Genomic DNA, 15807 nt, shown 5'->3' with positions numbered 1-15807 from the left:
AGTCAAACGGTGCTAGCTAACGATAGTAATAGCGTATCTATATCTAGGTAGCTCGATATAGACGTAGACTCGTTTGTTAAGCAAGGTCTACTATAGCGGCTGTTCGTACTCGCTAAACTTCTCCGTAAGAACGATAACTACAACATCTTCTAAGAAGTCTATAAAGCCTAGCCTTAACTGCTATATACGACTCTAAAGATCCCTAGCGAGACACGATAGAATAGTTAGCTTCTAATAATAGAAGAGGCTATTTAAACAAGGCCTATTCTAAACACCTTCTTCGATAGAATGCTATACCTCCGCGAGTTTAGCTTGTCCGAGGATAACTAGAAGGTTCTTATATATACTCGGAGGTTCCTTAATCTATTTAAAGAGGTTACACTTCGGCTCGAAGGCAATACTATTACATTCGATATATATTAAGAGTCTATAGAGTATCTAAGAAGCTACTTTAGTCGCTCCGCTATTAAGAATAAGTACCGGATAGTCCTTATTCGATCTATTAACGTTATAAGCGTGCTATTTAAGAAGTACTATAGCCTTAACTAGAAGAGCCCTCTCTACGTTACTATAATATTGTTATATCTAACTCGACGACTTGCTTAGCTCTAAGGCCGCTCTATAGTAGACGTAGATACCTTACTATCGCGTACGAGAGCGCTTTAGAGCGATTACAAGGCACGCTTTAGAAGCTATTAACTATAGTCTATACTATAACGCTCCTTCGAAGGGCTCTCGGACCTTAAGCGCTAGCAAATTAAGTCTTAAACTAACCTTATTACTACTAACGAGGATCCCTTCGAAGCCTTTATCTACGCTAGTCTAATAGCACTACTACTAGTTAGTATCGAGAAGCTAGTATTAATAAGTCCTATTAGCTAGTAGATCTAATAGTAGAAGACGTACGATCTAGCGTTATAGCAATTAGCTATCGATATATTATCCGCCTTCGCTATATCCGCTAAGTCTAAGAGGACCTTTAGTAAGAGCCGCCGCACTGCTAGATAGGACCGCGTACAGATAAGTAGTAACTATATTCGTATAAATAAGTGCTCGAAGAATTAGATAAGAATAGGTGTTACTAAGGTGCTATTAGAATTAGCCGCCTTAGAAGAGGCGGAAGAAGGACTACTACTATTGCTAGTCTTATACTCGGTCTCTAGTACTAGGAACGACGATAGCTTGTAAATCTACCTCCTTCTTAACCCTAAGCATTACTATAGGTACTAATTATATAATTACGTGATTGTGATTACTAATTACTCACTTATTATTGACTATGATTATGATTATAGGCGCTAACTAGTGAGTACTTAGTAATTAACAACGATAGTAACTGTACAAACAAGGAACAGGTTCCTTAACAAAGTCTGCAGGGTAATGCACCCACTGTATACCCACTTGGTAGAGATCAGCTAACTCATGATGGATCACAACAGCCGGAAGGGCACTTGCTAGCGTATGCACGGACTGCTAAGTATCATCAACAGAAACACCATTGATTTCAGTTCGAACCTCTGCCGCGAAAGCTTGCACCCACGCTAGTGGAGGATGGCGGTGAATGTGATCACGACATGAAATATAAACGGCGGTAAAACGAGGAACACTCTCTTCCGTTCACAACGCATGCTTGCACGCTATAGCAGCCACGATGGATGCAATCCTTCGCCAAAGTTTTTTGATTCCCGGTCCAGAAATGACCGAAGAGCAGCTCCCTGACCAGCACGGGAAAGTGCATGTGATTACGGGCGGTTACTCTGGAATCGGGTACGAATTGGCCAAGATGCTATATGCCAGGAACGCTACCGTCTTCCTGGCGGGACGAGACGTATCCAAAGCCAAACCCGCCATCCAGCAGATCCAAGACGAGCAGCAGACCAAGACCAAGACGCTTGGAAAGCTGGAATTCCTGTATCTGGACCTCGCCGATCTTCAGTCCATCAAGTCTTCCGTCGAAGACCTCGCATGCCGGACGGACCGATTGGACGTACTCGTGAACAATGCGGGCGTCATGGTGCCGCCGGTGGGAAGCCATACCAGACAAGGGCACGAGCTGCAGATGGGAGTCAACTGCCTGGGCCCGTTTCTTCTCACCCAGCTTCTGTTGCCCATGCTGTGCCAAACCGCTGCACGCGCACCAGCAGGCAGTGTTAGAGTTGTCTGGACCGGATCGGTGGCCACGGAGCTCGGCAGATCGGTTGCACTCTTCAGCAGTGAGGGGAAGCCTGCGATATCAATGCACGACCAGGCACACAACTACATGCTGAGCAAAATCGGCAACATCCTCCTGGCTGCAGAGACTGCCCGGCGGTATGGCGAGTCGAACGGCCTCGTTAGCGTCGCCCTCAATCCCGGTAACCTCAAGACCTCACTGCAGCGCAACATGGTCTGGTGGCAGTACGCGATCGCGAAGCTCTTGCTTTTTCCGGCCGTCTTGGGCGCTCATACCCAGCTGTATGCGGGATGGTCAGATGATATTTCTGTTGCAAAGCATAATGGCTCATACATCTGGCCATGGGGTCGGATAGCCCGCATGCGAAAGGACCTGGAGGATGCCGTGAGGCCTGATGCAGAAGGTGGATCCTCGTTGGCAGAGGGATTCTGGGCATGGTGCAATGAAGCTGTGAAGGAGTACATGTGAATGTAGCCAGTGGACCCCTGTCGGAGTATATATCGTCTATTTTCACGGCCTCTTAACCGAACATATTCGATCTTTTCCGATATCCACCGCGTGAAGTCATTCCCTACCCGTATCGTGATTAGTTATTGGCATGGACTGATCGCTCTCCTTGAAAGTTCGTCGAGCAGAGGCGATTAGAATCACGGGGACCACTTGTGAAACTCTCGAGTTGAAGCCATCAACATGTCCGACGACCGGCTAGAGACATCGAAACTGGACGAAATGATTGGACAAGTGTTCCCGACGCTACCATTTCCGTCTTACAACCCGAGGCCCACTTCCAAAGTCCAGCTCCGGATGCCGTTCTTGGAACCTGTATCCGGGAGTGGGCCGCGCATCGAAGAGCTTGACCAGTCAACCTGTGAAGTCGCGCTTGCGATACTACTCACTCGATACACGGGCACAGACGAGGTGGTGTTCAACGTCCCTTACCCAAAGGAAGACAAAGCAGAGCATGGAGTAGAGAGCATAGATGGCGTGAAGATCAATGGTGGCGTTGGGGAGCCACCAACGCCTGTAGTCACCATTCGCGTGGACAGCGAGCAGCTGATCGATGAGCTTGTGAAACGCAATGGTGTCCAGCGGAGATACATGACACGATGCGTCTCGGACTACGCTACGCCTGTTTCTCCTGGTGACATGCCTCAAATCTTCATTCACTTGGCTTCAGAAAATGTAACTGGCATTGATGCTGCCGAGGCTGAGCTCAAAGAGCCTGTGCAGTATGAGGCAGCGAAAAGTGTGGCAATATCGATCCAGTGCTCTATCAGCAATGAACCGCCAGCTTTATTGCTGCAGGCGCAGTATGACCCGCTTGTTATGGATGATAAGCAAATGCAACGCTTCTTGAACCAGCTCGCAAATGTCATATCTCAACTCCAAAGCGGCGCATTCCACGACAAGCGAGTGCGCGACATCGTGCTCGCGACAGAAGATGATATTCAACAAGTATGGGCATGGAACTCAACCGAGCCACATGTCGAGACCAAGAAGATGTGCATTCACCATCTGGTGACAGCCCAAGCCAGAAAGGGTCCAGATCGAATGGCTGTGTCCGCGTGGGATGGAAAGTTGACCTATGGACAACTGGATCGATTGTCTTCCCGACTGGCCCGACATCTGCGCTCGCTGGGCATCTTAACGAAGGAGCAGATAGTGCCGGCGTGCTTTGAAAAGAGCAAGTGGACCTTGATCGCACAATTGGCGGTCCTCAAGGCTGAAGCTGCCTACACCCTCATCGACGCCACATCTCCACGTGAACGTGTGGACCAGATATGCCGGCAGACCAACGCTACGCTGGTCTTGGTTTCAAGGGGCCAGTTGAGCCATTTGGTCGACAAGGTGGCCTGTTGCGTCGTTGTCGATGATGCATCGATGGCTGGCCTTTGCTCGAGGGAAGGGGGAGACGTTGACGACGAACCGGGAGACCCGGGCAGCCTGGCCTATGTTCTGTTCACGTCTGGGAGCACCGGAACGCCCAAGGGGTCTTTGATTGAACATGCATCCTTCACGTCGAGCTGTCTGGCGTTCGCTCCGTCGATGCGAATTTCCGAGAGCACGCGTGCACTGCAGTTCGCATCCTATGCCTTCGGAGCATCTCTGTTCGAAACCTTGGCGGTGCTGCTACATGGTGGATGCGTGTGTGTGCCTTCGGAAGAACAGAGAATCGCCGCACTGCCTGACTTCATCGCGCGAGAACACGTCAATTGGGCTTTCTTTACGCCTTCGTTCCTGACGACTCTTCGGCCGCAGGACGTTCTTCATCACCAGCCATTCACACTGCTGGCTGGTGGCGAGCCTATATCATCCGAGATGCAACAACTATGGACTCCGCTGTGCGATCTGATCAATGTCTATGGGCAGAGCGAGACGAGCAGTGCTTGTGGTGTGGCTTGCATCACATCGGATACGCCTAATCCGCGCAATATTGGTCGAGGTGTCGGTGCTCGCTTGTGGGTAACGGAGGTCGACAATGTTGATGCTCTTGCCGCGGTAGGAGCAGTCGGCGAGCTGATCGTTCACGGTCCCGGTGTTGGTCGAGGATATCTTGGCCAGGCGGACGATGTCGTCGGCCCGTTCCTTCAAGAGGCTCCCAAGTGGTGGTGTCCAGACGCGTCGAATGGTGCATGTAGCGACGACCCCAGTGGGCATGGCAATGGAGAGTTGCAGCAGCGCTTCTTTCGCACGGGTGATCTGGTCCGATATCAGCCTAACGGTAGCCTTGTGCATCTCGGACGTATCGATGGGCAAATCAAGATCAATGGCCAGCGCATCGAAGTCGGCGAGGTCGAATACCATGTGAAGAAGCAGCTGCTTACGCTGCAGCAAACAGGCAAGTCACTGACAGGCACCAGCGAGACGCTTGGGAACCTCGCCGTCAGCGTTGTTGCGGTGCCTTCTTCACACGCTCAAAGCCGCAATGTGCTTGTAGCTTTTATCCGCGTGGACACCGGGATGGTCAAATCGGGCAGGCGTGACTATGCAGCAGAGGTCTTGGGCATCAGCTTTAACGACCAAATGAATGAGCTCCTCACGGCTCATCTTTCTTGGGCTAGCAGACCGCAACATTACATACGAATGAGCCACTTCCCCGTGACGGTCACCGGCAAGACGGACAAAAAGCGGCTCAAAAGCTTAGCGACACAACTACTGCAGCCCGCTTCTATCGCTTCAATCCCCAAAGGAGTCGTAAATGGGGTGTCTAGTAGTGCCCAATTGCCTCTTACTGGAACCAAGAGTGATCCCGACCACCTCGAGGCAATGATGTGCAATATGTGGGCCCAGGTCCTGCGCATAGACCCCACCCAAGTGAATCCAGGAGATAACTTTTTGCATCTCGGAGGGGATTCAATCGATGCCATCCGTCTTGTAAACATAGCATCCAGGTCTGGGATCAGCACTTCCATGACGGACGTACTAGGCCATCCCGTTCTCAAAGACCTCGTTCGTGCAATACGTGAGCGACCTGCACCAATCTCTTCACAGCATCAGCCGGCTCCGAAATCCGTATCAGCATCGCCTTCGCCACATGGACCACTCCAGAATGGAACGCAGAATAGATCTATCGACTGTGCGCCGTCAGCTGCCCAGGAACGCCTCTTCTTTCTTGACAAAATGAGGCCAGATCAGACCCCTTGGTACTACAACATCCCCTTGGCTGTGCGGCTGCGAGGTCCCCTCGACATTTATGCTCTGGAAATGTGCCTTGCCACATTGGAGCGCGTCCATGAGCCTCTACGGACTACTTTCCATCAAACCGATGTAGCTGGTGCTATTGTGCAGCGCATTGAAACTCCCAGATGTCTGATTTTCAAACGGCCCCTGCACCCAATCATGAGCTTCGATAAAGCTCGGAGTGTGCTAGAAGCTGAACAGAGGCGACCATTCCTACTACACGCTGAGCACTTATGGAGAGCCAACGTTTATCCCTGCGAAGATGGGACACACATCTTGTCGATTGTTCTGCATCACATCATTGCTGATGGCTGGTCTGTCGATGTGCTATGTCGTGACTTGTCGAACTACTACGCCGATGTAGTGCAAGGTGCTGACATTCTCTCCCACGTGAACCCCCTGCCCATTCAATACCGCCAACATGCGGCGCAGCAGCAGCGTGAGTTGGCATCTGGAGCGCTTCAATCCCAGATCGACTACTGGAAGACCGAGCTCGCTGATAGTCAGGCCGCTGAGCTTCCCACCGATCACGTCCGGCAGCAAATTCTATCGGGAGCAGCTGGCATCGTCAAGTTTGAGTTGCGAGGGGAGCGTTATACACGCCTACAGGAGTTTTGCAAAGACCACAACGCCACGCCATTCGCCGTGCTGCTAGCCACCTTCCGCGCGACTCACTACCGCGCAACTGGCGCCCAGGATGGCATAGTGGGAATCCCTTACTCAGGTCGAAACACACCTGAACTCCAGAGCCTGATCGGTTTCTTTGTCAACACGCAGTGTGTGCGTCTGCGTATCCGCGAAGACGAGGAAAGTTTCATATCACTCGTACACCAGACGAAAACGGCGGTCCTCAACGCCCTGAAGAATCAAGATGTCCCCTTTGAGCGAGTCGTCTCGGAGCTCGTCCCAGGGGTCAGGGAGTCCTCCCGTAACCCCTTGGTCCAGTTGATGTTTGCCTTGCACGGCCAGTCCGAACTTGGACAGATTCAGCTTCACGGAGTCGAATCGGAGGTTATCGCTGACGCCGGCCCTGGTCTCGCGGCCTGGTCGCGCTTTGACCTCGAATTCCATCTCTATCGTGGAGAGGACGCCTTAGATGGGGCTGTTCTCTTCGCACGAGATTTGTTCGAGCAGGTCACGATCGAAAATTTCTTGAAAACGTTCATGACCCTTCTAGATCGAGGTCTCGAGCAGCCAGACACTCATCTCGCAGTCTTGTCCACGACCACGACCCCGAAGAACTATTTGGCCGACTTTTTGGACGACAGCATCGCCGCCTCCTACCCTTCCCATGCAAGTGTCGTCGACATATTCAAAGCTCAATGCATGCGAACTCCGGACGCTACAGCTGTCACGGATTCTGCCACGGGGCCGCTCACCTATGCTCAGCTTGATTCTCGATCCGATCTGGTGGCTATGTGGCTTTCTGATCGCCATCTGGCCCCTGAAATGGTCGTGGCTATCTTTGCTCCTCGAAGCTGTGAGACTGTCGTCTCGATCCTGGGGATCTTGAAAGCTGGTCTCGTCTACCTTCCTCTCGATACGAGAACCCCGGCTGGACGTGTCGAAAGAATCATTGACTCGGTAGGGGCAAGTTGTAGGTTACTTTTGGTGGGCAGCAATCAAGACCCACCGGACATCCACATACATCATCCAGGCTGGGACATTGTGCGGATGAGCCAAGTTTTCGAACAGAGACATCTGCTTGAGAGTCCGCTTGACTGCTCGAGACTCCACAGTCCCTCGCCAAGAAGCCTGGCATACATCATGTTTACATCTGGATCAACTGGTCGTCCCAAGGGTGTCATGATCGAGCATCGAGGAATTGTCCGCTTGCTGTGCCAGAGTCATGTCACGGCACAGCATCCGCCCGCGGCCAAAGTAGCGCACATATCCAGTCTTGGATTCGATGCTACCACCTGGGAGATCTTTTCTGCTTTGCTGAACGGCGGTACCGTCTGCTGTATCGATCATGAACAAGTCATCGACGCCTTGGCGCTCGGCTCCCAATTCCAACAAGAAGCAATTCAAGTCGCGATGCTCACGCCGGCGCTTCTGAAACAATGTTTGGAGTACTGCCCGACAATGCTCTCCCAGCTTGCCGTCCTCAACGTCGCAGGGGCGCGGTTTGATCCGCGCGATGCCCAAAAGACCCGTTCACTGATGTCGGGTGAATTGTACAATGTGTATGGCCCTACGGAGAACACTGTCTTGACCACCACATATCGGTTGCATCCAGGCGACGAGTATCCCAACGGCGTGCCGGTTGGAACAGCAATCAACGCCACAGGAGTCTTTGTGATGGATTCACAGCAGCAATTGGTTGCTCCAGGCATAGTGGGCGAGCTCGTCATCGTTGGGCACGGATTGGCGCGCGGTTACACTGATCCTGCACTTGACCATGGACGTTTCATCGTGCTCGACGATGGGGTTCGGCAAGCAAGGGCATATCGCACGGGTGATCTGGTCCGCCGTCGTGCGACTGACGATATGATTGAATTCATTGGCCGCGCCGACGCACAAATCAAAATTCGTGGACAACGCCTTGAACTTGCGGAGATCGAGCATACCATCCTGGAATACAACAGCGGCATCAAAGATGCGGCAGTCCTGGCCTGCGAAGACAACAACGAAGAACTGACGCTTGTCGCTTTTGTCACTCCTTCTCGAACGGACACCGCAACCACTTCACATGTCGATTCGTCTCATGTTCGAGATTGGTCGAGCCATTTTGAGCTCAACACGTACCAAGATATCTCCTCGATTGACCCTGCGAAGCTTGGCCGAGATTTCGTGGGCTGGAAATCCATGATTGATGGCGAGATCATTCCAGAGAGTGCTATGGAGGAGTGGCTACAGGACATCATGCGCGTCGCTGTGCCAGAAGGGGAAAACCCAGGCAGTGTTCTGGAGATCGGCTCGGGCACCGGAATGATTCTTTTCAACCTCAACCCGGAAATGGAAAGCTATATTGGTCTGGATCCGTCTCAGTCAGCAGTCAACTTCACGATGAGTGCAATCAAGTCAAGACCTGAGTTGGTGGGCAAAGTTGAAGTAAGACGAGGTACCGCTTTGGATATTCCAAGCCTGGGCTGCATTCACCCGAACTTGGTCATCATGAACTCGGTCGTACAGTACTTCCCATCTATTGAGTATCTGAACGTGGTGCTTAAGCACATTCTGGCCCTCCCCGGTGTGAGGAAGATCGTCTTCGGCGATATCCGTTCCTATGCCCTCTACAACGAGTTTCTTTCGGCTAAAACTTTGCACGAGCTCCGCCACTCGGCGAGCAAGGAAGACTTTCGACGCAGAATGGAGAGTTTGAGAGAAGAGGAAGAGGAATTGTTGATCTCTCCTCTGTATTTCACGCAGTTGGCAGAAGAGTTTCCGGATCAAATCGAACACGTGGAAATCCTGCCAAAGATCATGCGAGCTGAGACGGAGCTCAATGGGTATCGCTTCAACGCTGTCATTCACGTCAGAGGCGAACAGGGGACACGTCCAATTGCTTTGGAGACTCCTCACGACGAATGGCAAGACTTTGTTGCGTCTGGGATGGATGCGGACATACTCTCGGATATGCTTCAAACCCGTCACTATGCTCCGCACATCTTGATCGGCAATATACCCTACAGTAACATCATGCTGGAGCGCGAGATTGCTGCAGAAATCGATCAAGAGAATGCAAACAGCGAAGGCAGAGAGTCATGGCTCTCAAGAGCCAAGGAAAAGGCGTCAGCTCAACCCTCCATGTCCACTGTCGACCTAGTTGAAGTCGGGAAACTCCATGGATGGGACACCAAGCTTAGCTGGGCACGTCACGGATCACAACACGGCGGTCTGGATGTCATTTTCTACCATTCGCAGCACGCCCAATCCGAACCAACTCCCCAGTTCCGCTTCCCGACAGACACCTTCACAACGACAACGCCATTATGCACCCAACCCCTGCAGCGAAAGCGGCGAAAGGCTCTGGTCTCAGACATCTCCAATAATCTACGGAGACAGCTGCCGACATACATGATCCCAGCTCGCATCGAGATCCTGGACCAAATGCCGCTGAACGCGAGTGGCAAAATCGACTCTTCCGAGCTCAAGAGAAAAGCAACCTTACTTTCCAAAGAGCACGCACCGCTTCGAAAAGTAGATCTCAGGCCGAAAACCGAGATGGAAACCGTGATCTGCGAAGAGATTGGCATCATGCTTGGCCTCGAGAACGTTTCGGCCGATGACAACTTTTTCGATCTCGGTGGGCATTCTCTGATGGCGACGCGGTTTGCGGTTCGCCTCAGCAGTCGCCTCAAGATCCTGGTTTCCGTACGGGATGTCTTTACTTCACCTGTTGTCGGCCAGCTCGCACAAGTTCTGGAGAGTCGGGTGGACCATGTCGATGGGCCTGAGACGTCGGTGAGTTCAGTGTACGCGCCATTTCAGCTCTTGGGCTTGCAGGACGGGAAATCGGTTCTGGAACAGGTTGAAATCGAATCGCAACTCGATGCTCCTTTGCGAGGTCATGTCTACGACGCCTACCCTGCTACTCAAACGCAGCAAGTCTTCTTGCAAGACGGACCACGACGAAATGCTGCGTATGTGGACCTGGTGGGGAGCATTGATTGTGAGCTTCTCAAACACTGCTGTATGGCGATGGTGCAGAGATTCGACATCCTCCGCACGGTTTTCATTCAAACGCGCAATCGCTTCTATCAAGTTGTGCTTGATCAGGTTTGGGTGCCGATTGAAATACACGAGGTGCACGGAAGCATGGATGATGTGACCGGCTCGATCAGAGACCAGCATTCACAGGATCCTCGTCTTTCCTTGGGATCGAGTTGGTTGCGCATCGACATCCTCGTGGATCAACGACATTCCACTGTGCGACTGATGGTGCACATGCCTCATTCCATGTACGATGGCGCATCATTGCAACATTGGTTTCGCTGTCTGTTCATCGCCTATCAGGGCCTGGATCTGCCTCCGTCCCCTCCATTCGCATGGTATGTCAAGCACATGCAAGACAGCCGCCGAGAGGGATACAAGTTTTGGCGAGAAGTCTTGCATTCTTCTTCGCCGCTCACGATGACGAACTTGGAGTTCAAAGGACCTGCGGATGCTGGGTATCGTGCACTGCGCACAATCGCCATTCCATCTCGCAATCGGTCATCGACACACACCACCGCGACTGTCTTCACGGCTGCATGGGCCAAGGTGCTTGGACGAGAAAGTGGGCGAGACGATATCAATTTCGGGCGCTTAGTGTCCGGTCGTGAAGCCTTGCCGGAGGCCCATCAAAGCATTGTCGGCCCCTGTGTGAACGTGGTACCCGTCCGAATCCGTTTCAGCGACATCGAGTCCTCGGCCTCTCTTCTACAAGAGGTCCAAAAGCAGTATCTCGACTGCATACCCTTTTCGACCATTGGGCTCGGCGAGATCCGTGACCACTGCACCCAATGGCCGAGAGACGATGGTGCCGTAGACGATGCACGAGTGTTGTGGTCCTTCGTTTTATTCCAGGAGTCTCCTGCTCCGATGGAATTTCAGCAGCGAGAAGTGCTACTGCGAACTCTGCCATATTCCGGACCGCCAACGTATGAAGTCGATGTGGTGGGCAATGTGGATCCTGATGGATCTCATTTGCATGTGTTGATCTATGCGAGGCAGAGAAGTGCTAGCATCGCGACTGTAGATCGCATGCTTCATCAGCTTTGCGAAGAAGTCAAGGAGCTGTCAGAGTCCGAGACGACGCATAATTAGCTTTGGGGGGACGACAAGTCTATGAAGTTTGATCAATTGCAGATGTAATCGTGAGTTCTATCAGAGCAGGGACACTATTTCTCCAGATCCATCACATTCTCGCAGCTTTAGCCTCCACCAGTTGAACCAGCGTTCGATTCACCGGGCAAGGAATCTTCAATTCTTCGGCCCGGCGAAGCAAAAACCCATTGATATGATGGATCTCGGTTTGTCGACGAGCGCGCACGTCGTCCAGCATGCTGGGCGCGAAATCGTCGCCACAAATTCGGGCGGTCTTGTACACCAGCGCTTCCAGACGTTCCATCCCATATCGTGCCTTCAAGTCGACATTTCCCGCTATTTCGGGCAGTGCACAGAGGATGGTCGAGATTTCTCGCGCGATCTCCCGCACCACTTTGCTGACGGTTGCTTCTTGCGGCTTCAGCATCCCACATGGGGCGTCCGATATTGCGGTTAGAGGATTGATGATGGCGTTCACGGCTAGCTTTTCTAGTTGGGTGAAATACAGCTCGTCTTCCGGAACGATGACCGTGTTGAGCTGGGGACATTTTTGAAGCATTCGTAAGGCGTAATCATCGAGCGCTGGCAGATCTTTCTCTCGCCGCCGGTTCTCATCCCCTTTGCGGTTGTGCTGGCAGTCGATGGCTCGTTGTGCGCGACCTTGGCATGAGCCAATAATCAAATAGCCGCAGGATGAATGTGTAATCGTGAAGCTGCTCTTGGGATCTCCGCGGCACATGGGTAGTGGAGGACGCTGTGTGCCGTGGAACAGAATTCCCTGGAAGAGAAGAGGTGCTGGGTGGCTGTCCGGGAAGACTTTCTGCAGAACCTCGTCGACCGTTCCGATGCCATTCTGGAAGAAATAGATTCTCGTCGTCGACGAAATTCGATCTCGAATGGATTCGAGTGCAGATGCGGTCGTGAAAGTCTTCGTGGCAACAAACAGGTGGTGAATTGGTGCCGATATACGTTGGTCCGGAACGACAAGTTCAACGTCGTACCCCGTGCTGCAGTTGATGCCATCTTCCCCCTCTACCACCACGCTCTTGCCGCCTGCCTCCCATTCCTCCAGCAGCGACTCCCGGTGCAGAAGCAACGTCACTTTTGGCTGCTCCGGAAGAGTCCTGACGGCGTGAGCGAGCAGTTTTCCGACATTCCCAAGCCCCAGTATGTAAATGCGTTCCATGATGGGCCTTTGTGCACTGCCCGCCAGAGTTCCCGTACCCTCGGATCGTGTCCAGCCACGAGGCGTAGCATCCAGAGATTGTTTGGGAGATCTGTGAAGTGTGTAGACAGAATGGGCCCCGTGTAACACCCGCTGTTAACTCGTCATAACCCGCGGATTTCCGACCTGGTAATTGGCGTGATATGACCTGGCTCCACGCACACACCTTGCCCGGAGGAGCTCTGATCGATTGTCCATGTCCTTGTCTTAAGAGCGCTCGAAGCAGTGCAAACGATTCCGCCATCCAAGATCTGTTCTTCGCACACCTGACATCTGGCGACTGACCCAACTACCGAATGCACACTCGAGCAGCCTGCGAGTCCGAACGTCACAGCACGAAGAATGGTCATGACTTCGACAGGATTAATCCTCTACTGGGGACTGGGAGTCGCGGCACATCTCGTCTACTTTCAGCGATATGAGTACTGGCGTCATCTATACACTTCCCTAACGGCCTTTGCTGCGGCCACGATCTTGTCGCCTTTCGTCTTGGTCAAATATGCCGGAACTTCGCTATGGCCTTCTGCTATAAGGATTCTCATCTTTCATGCTTCTTTTCTGCTCGGAGCAACCAGCAGCACACTCTTCTACCGCATTTTTCTCAATCCCCTCAACAACTTTCCTGGGCCCTACTTCGCAAGGCTGACCGACTTCTGGCTGGCTTGGTATGTTGGAAGCGCCTTGGACCAGTATCGTAAACTCGATGGATTGCACAAGTATGTTGAGGGACTTGAGCCCAGACGACGCTGTTCACATGCTTACCTGCAAATGCTCAAAGGCGATATGGCGACTTCGTGCGCGTAGGCGCTACGACTCTTTCCGTGGCCAATCCACACGCCATCGATGCAATGCTTGGATATGATTCTCCTGCTCTCAAAGGAGCATGGTACGATATCGATTATCCCAATCCGAGCATGCATGGCACTCGGGATCGCGAGGCTCACGCCAAACTGCGTCAGAAATGGGCCCCTGCCTTCTCCGACAAGGCGCTGCGAGCCTACAATTCCCGCATCAAGGCGTTCACCAAGTCCTTTATCGGCCAAATCGCCGAGCTGGACGGCAAACCGGTGGACGTGACGAAATCTTTTAGCGTGTACTCCTTCGCAGTCATGGCTGGGCTCTCTTTCGGCAAAGACGAGCAGATGCTCCAGGTCGAGAATCTGCCCCAGTTGATCAAGATCATGAGCGATGGGATGAAGTTGTTGGGACTCTTGCCTCCCATGTGGTATCGTTTCGGCTGGAACTGCTGATACTAGTCATCCAAAGCTGACCGAGTGCAGGTTCATCAGGCTTTTGAAACTCATTCCAGGGGATCCTTCGGGTATGAAGAAGTTCCATGCATTCACAGACTCCCATTTGGAAGATGCAGTGCGGTCCAACTTCGATGGCGCTTCCGCAGAGCCAGGAAGCATCATGTCGTCGTGGCTGTACAAAATGTATCAGCACTTGCCAGATCCAGCCTCGAATGGAAACTTCCGATCAGACATTCGTCTGCTGATCGTTGGAGGCAGTGAGACCGTGGCAATCACTCTCACGTTCATCTTTTACCTGTTGGCCAAGCATCCGGAGCATATCGGGATTCTCAGAAGCGAGCTGCGCCACAAAATCAAGTCTGAGACGTGGAACGATACTGATATCAAAAATTGCGAGCATCTCAATGGGGTCATTAATGAGGCGCTGAGATTACATCCTGCTGGTCCAAGCGGTGTATATCGATTGACACCGCCGAGTGGTATGCGTGTTGGGGACCGCTACATTCCCGGCAATGTCACCATTGGCATGCCGATCTATGTCATCCATCGACGTAAGGCTACCTATCCTGATCGTAAAATTCCCCCACCCCGCTGATGATTCATAGATGAGGCCGCATATGCGCAGCCAGACGAGTTCATACCTGAACGTTGGTACAGTCGCCCAGAACTCATCCGGAACCCGAAAGCTTTGGGCACATTTTCGGGAGGTCGATTTGGTTGTATTGGCAAGAATCTTGCGTACATGGAGCTCCGACATGTGACGGCGAGTATTTTGTCCCAATTCGACGTGGAATTCGCCCCTGGTGAAGATGGAAGCAAACTCTTGCACGAATCTTTGGATCACTTCACCATGGGACTAGCGCCATTGCATCTGTGCTTTGTTCCAGCCAAGGATCCTGAGCTCCCTTGAGTTGTGGCTAATAATGGGCGGCATTTGCTTCCCTGTCATATCCTGTTCTAGATCTCTACGTTATGAGTTGCCGAGTGCGGAGAAGCTGGTCATCTCATCGGACCCAAGCATCTTATTCGGCATTCGTAACCAACGTTTGCATCCCAGCTCGTCGGGCTTCGATCAGGAGACAAGGAAAAGAAAAGAAAAAAAAAAGTACACGTCAGGCAACTGACAGGCACCAACGACTCCACTCTGGGGCAAACTTCGTAGAATCAAAGCTTCAATCAGCTACATCTCAAATGCCAGCCCCGAAGAATTCGCATTGAGTCACTCTTTTGTGGATTGGATTTCCAAAATGCTACCGCCTCGATCTTCAGCGGTCGTCATCATCGTGCTTTTTGCCCTGACAATCTCTTCCGTTGCTGGGACATGGATCATTTGGATATGGAATGGAGGCTTTCAGGGCTTTCAAGACGCTATGGCTGCAAGTGGCTTGCCGGATGGTGTTCGCGCCGCTCTTGAGTACAGTGGAGTCGCGTTCCTGGACGACTACATGCGCAGGTGTGTCTTCATGACCATGCCAGTTGTCGCGCGAGTCTCGAAACAGGCGCTTTGGGGGCGGCCACTGATCCTGTTGTCGGTCGTGGACTTGAGTTCATTTGAGTTTGTGGTCTTGATAGAGGCGGATCGAAGAGGGCGGCAGCATGGGAACAGCAGAATGCAAACGTTGTGGTAAATGATTCTGTTTTTCTTTTCTCAAGAATTCCCCTGCACGTCACCAAATACTCCGTGAGTAACGTCTCCACTTTCGCGTCTGGGTCCTTGCGATGGG

The 15807-nt window shown here is 52.2% G+C and overlaps 5 protein-coding genes across 5 annotated transcripts in view; 4 read left to right on the top strand and 1 right to left on the bottom strand.

The window, feature by feature from the left end:
* Positions 1-1651: 1651 nt before the first annotated feature.
* Positions 1652-2641, top strand: MYCFIDRAFT_44992 (uncharacterized protein; the record flags this gene model as incomplete). Its single annotated transcript, XM_007933091.1, has 1 exon — positions 1652-2641. One exon carries the CDS (start codon positions 1652-1654, stop codon positions 2639-2641), a length of 990 nt encoding a protein of 329 aa, XP_007931282.1.
* Positions 2642-3472: 831 nt separating this feature from the next.
* MYCFIDRAFT_93888 (uncharacterized protein) lies at positions 3473-11587 on the top strand (the record flags this gene model as incomplete). Its single annotated transcript, XM_007933171.1, has 2 exons — positions 3473-5636; positions 5694-11587. Coding segments are annotated over 2 exons (8058 nt in total), but the record flags the coding sequence as incomplete, so codon positions are not given.
* A 109-nt stretch (positions 11588-11696) lies between these two features.
* MYCFIDRAFT_84395 (uncharacterized protein) lies at positions 11697-12791 on the bottom strand (the record flags this gene model as incomplete). Its single annotated transcript, XM_007933170.1, has 2 exons — positions 11697-12187; positions 12359-12791. The coding sequence occupies 2 exons, from the start codon at positions 12789-12791 to the stop codon at positions 11697-11699; spliced, it is 924 nt and encodes a 307-aa protein (XP_007931361.1).
* A 387-nt stretch (positions 12792-13178) lies between these two features.
* Positions 13179-14993, top strand: MYCFIDRAFT_44990 (uncharacterized protein; the record flags this gene model as incomplete). Its single annotated transcript, XM_007933090.1, has 4 exons — positions 13179-13546; positions 13609-14055; positions 14111-14634; positions 14689-14993. The coding sequence occupies 4 exons, from the start codon at positions 13179-13181 to the stop codon at positions 14991-14993; spliced, it is 1644 nt and encodes a 547-aa protein (XP_007931281.1).
* Positions 14994-15287: 294 nt separating this feature from the next.
* MYCFIDRAFT_209112 (uncharacterized protein) overlaps positions 15288-15807 on the top strand; it is a gene marked incomplete at its 3' end in the record, with an annotated part of 1783 nt that continues 1263 nt past the window's right edge. Inside the window, exon 1 of the mRNA XM_007933169.1 lies at positions 15288-15708. Coding sequence (XP_007931360.1) covers positions 15331-15708 — 378 coding nt within the window. The 5' untranslated portion in view covers positions 15288-15330. The remainder of the gene's footprint in view (positions 15709-15807) is intronic.

The sequence above is a fragment of the Pseudocercospora fijiensis genome (genome assembly GCF_000340215.1).
Source record: "Pseudocercospora fijiensis CIRAD86 unplaced genomic scaffold MYCFIscaffold_10, whole genome shotgun sequence".
In the NCBI taxonomy this organism is placed as follows: domain Eukaryota; kingdom Fungi; phylum Ascomycota; class Dothideomycetes; order Mycosphaerellales; family Mycosphaerellaceae; genus Pseudocercospora; species Pseudocercospora fijiensis.
This window is presented reverse-complemented; position numbering and strand designations above follow the sequence as displayed.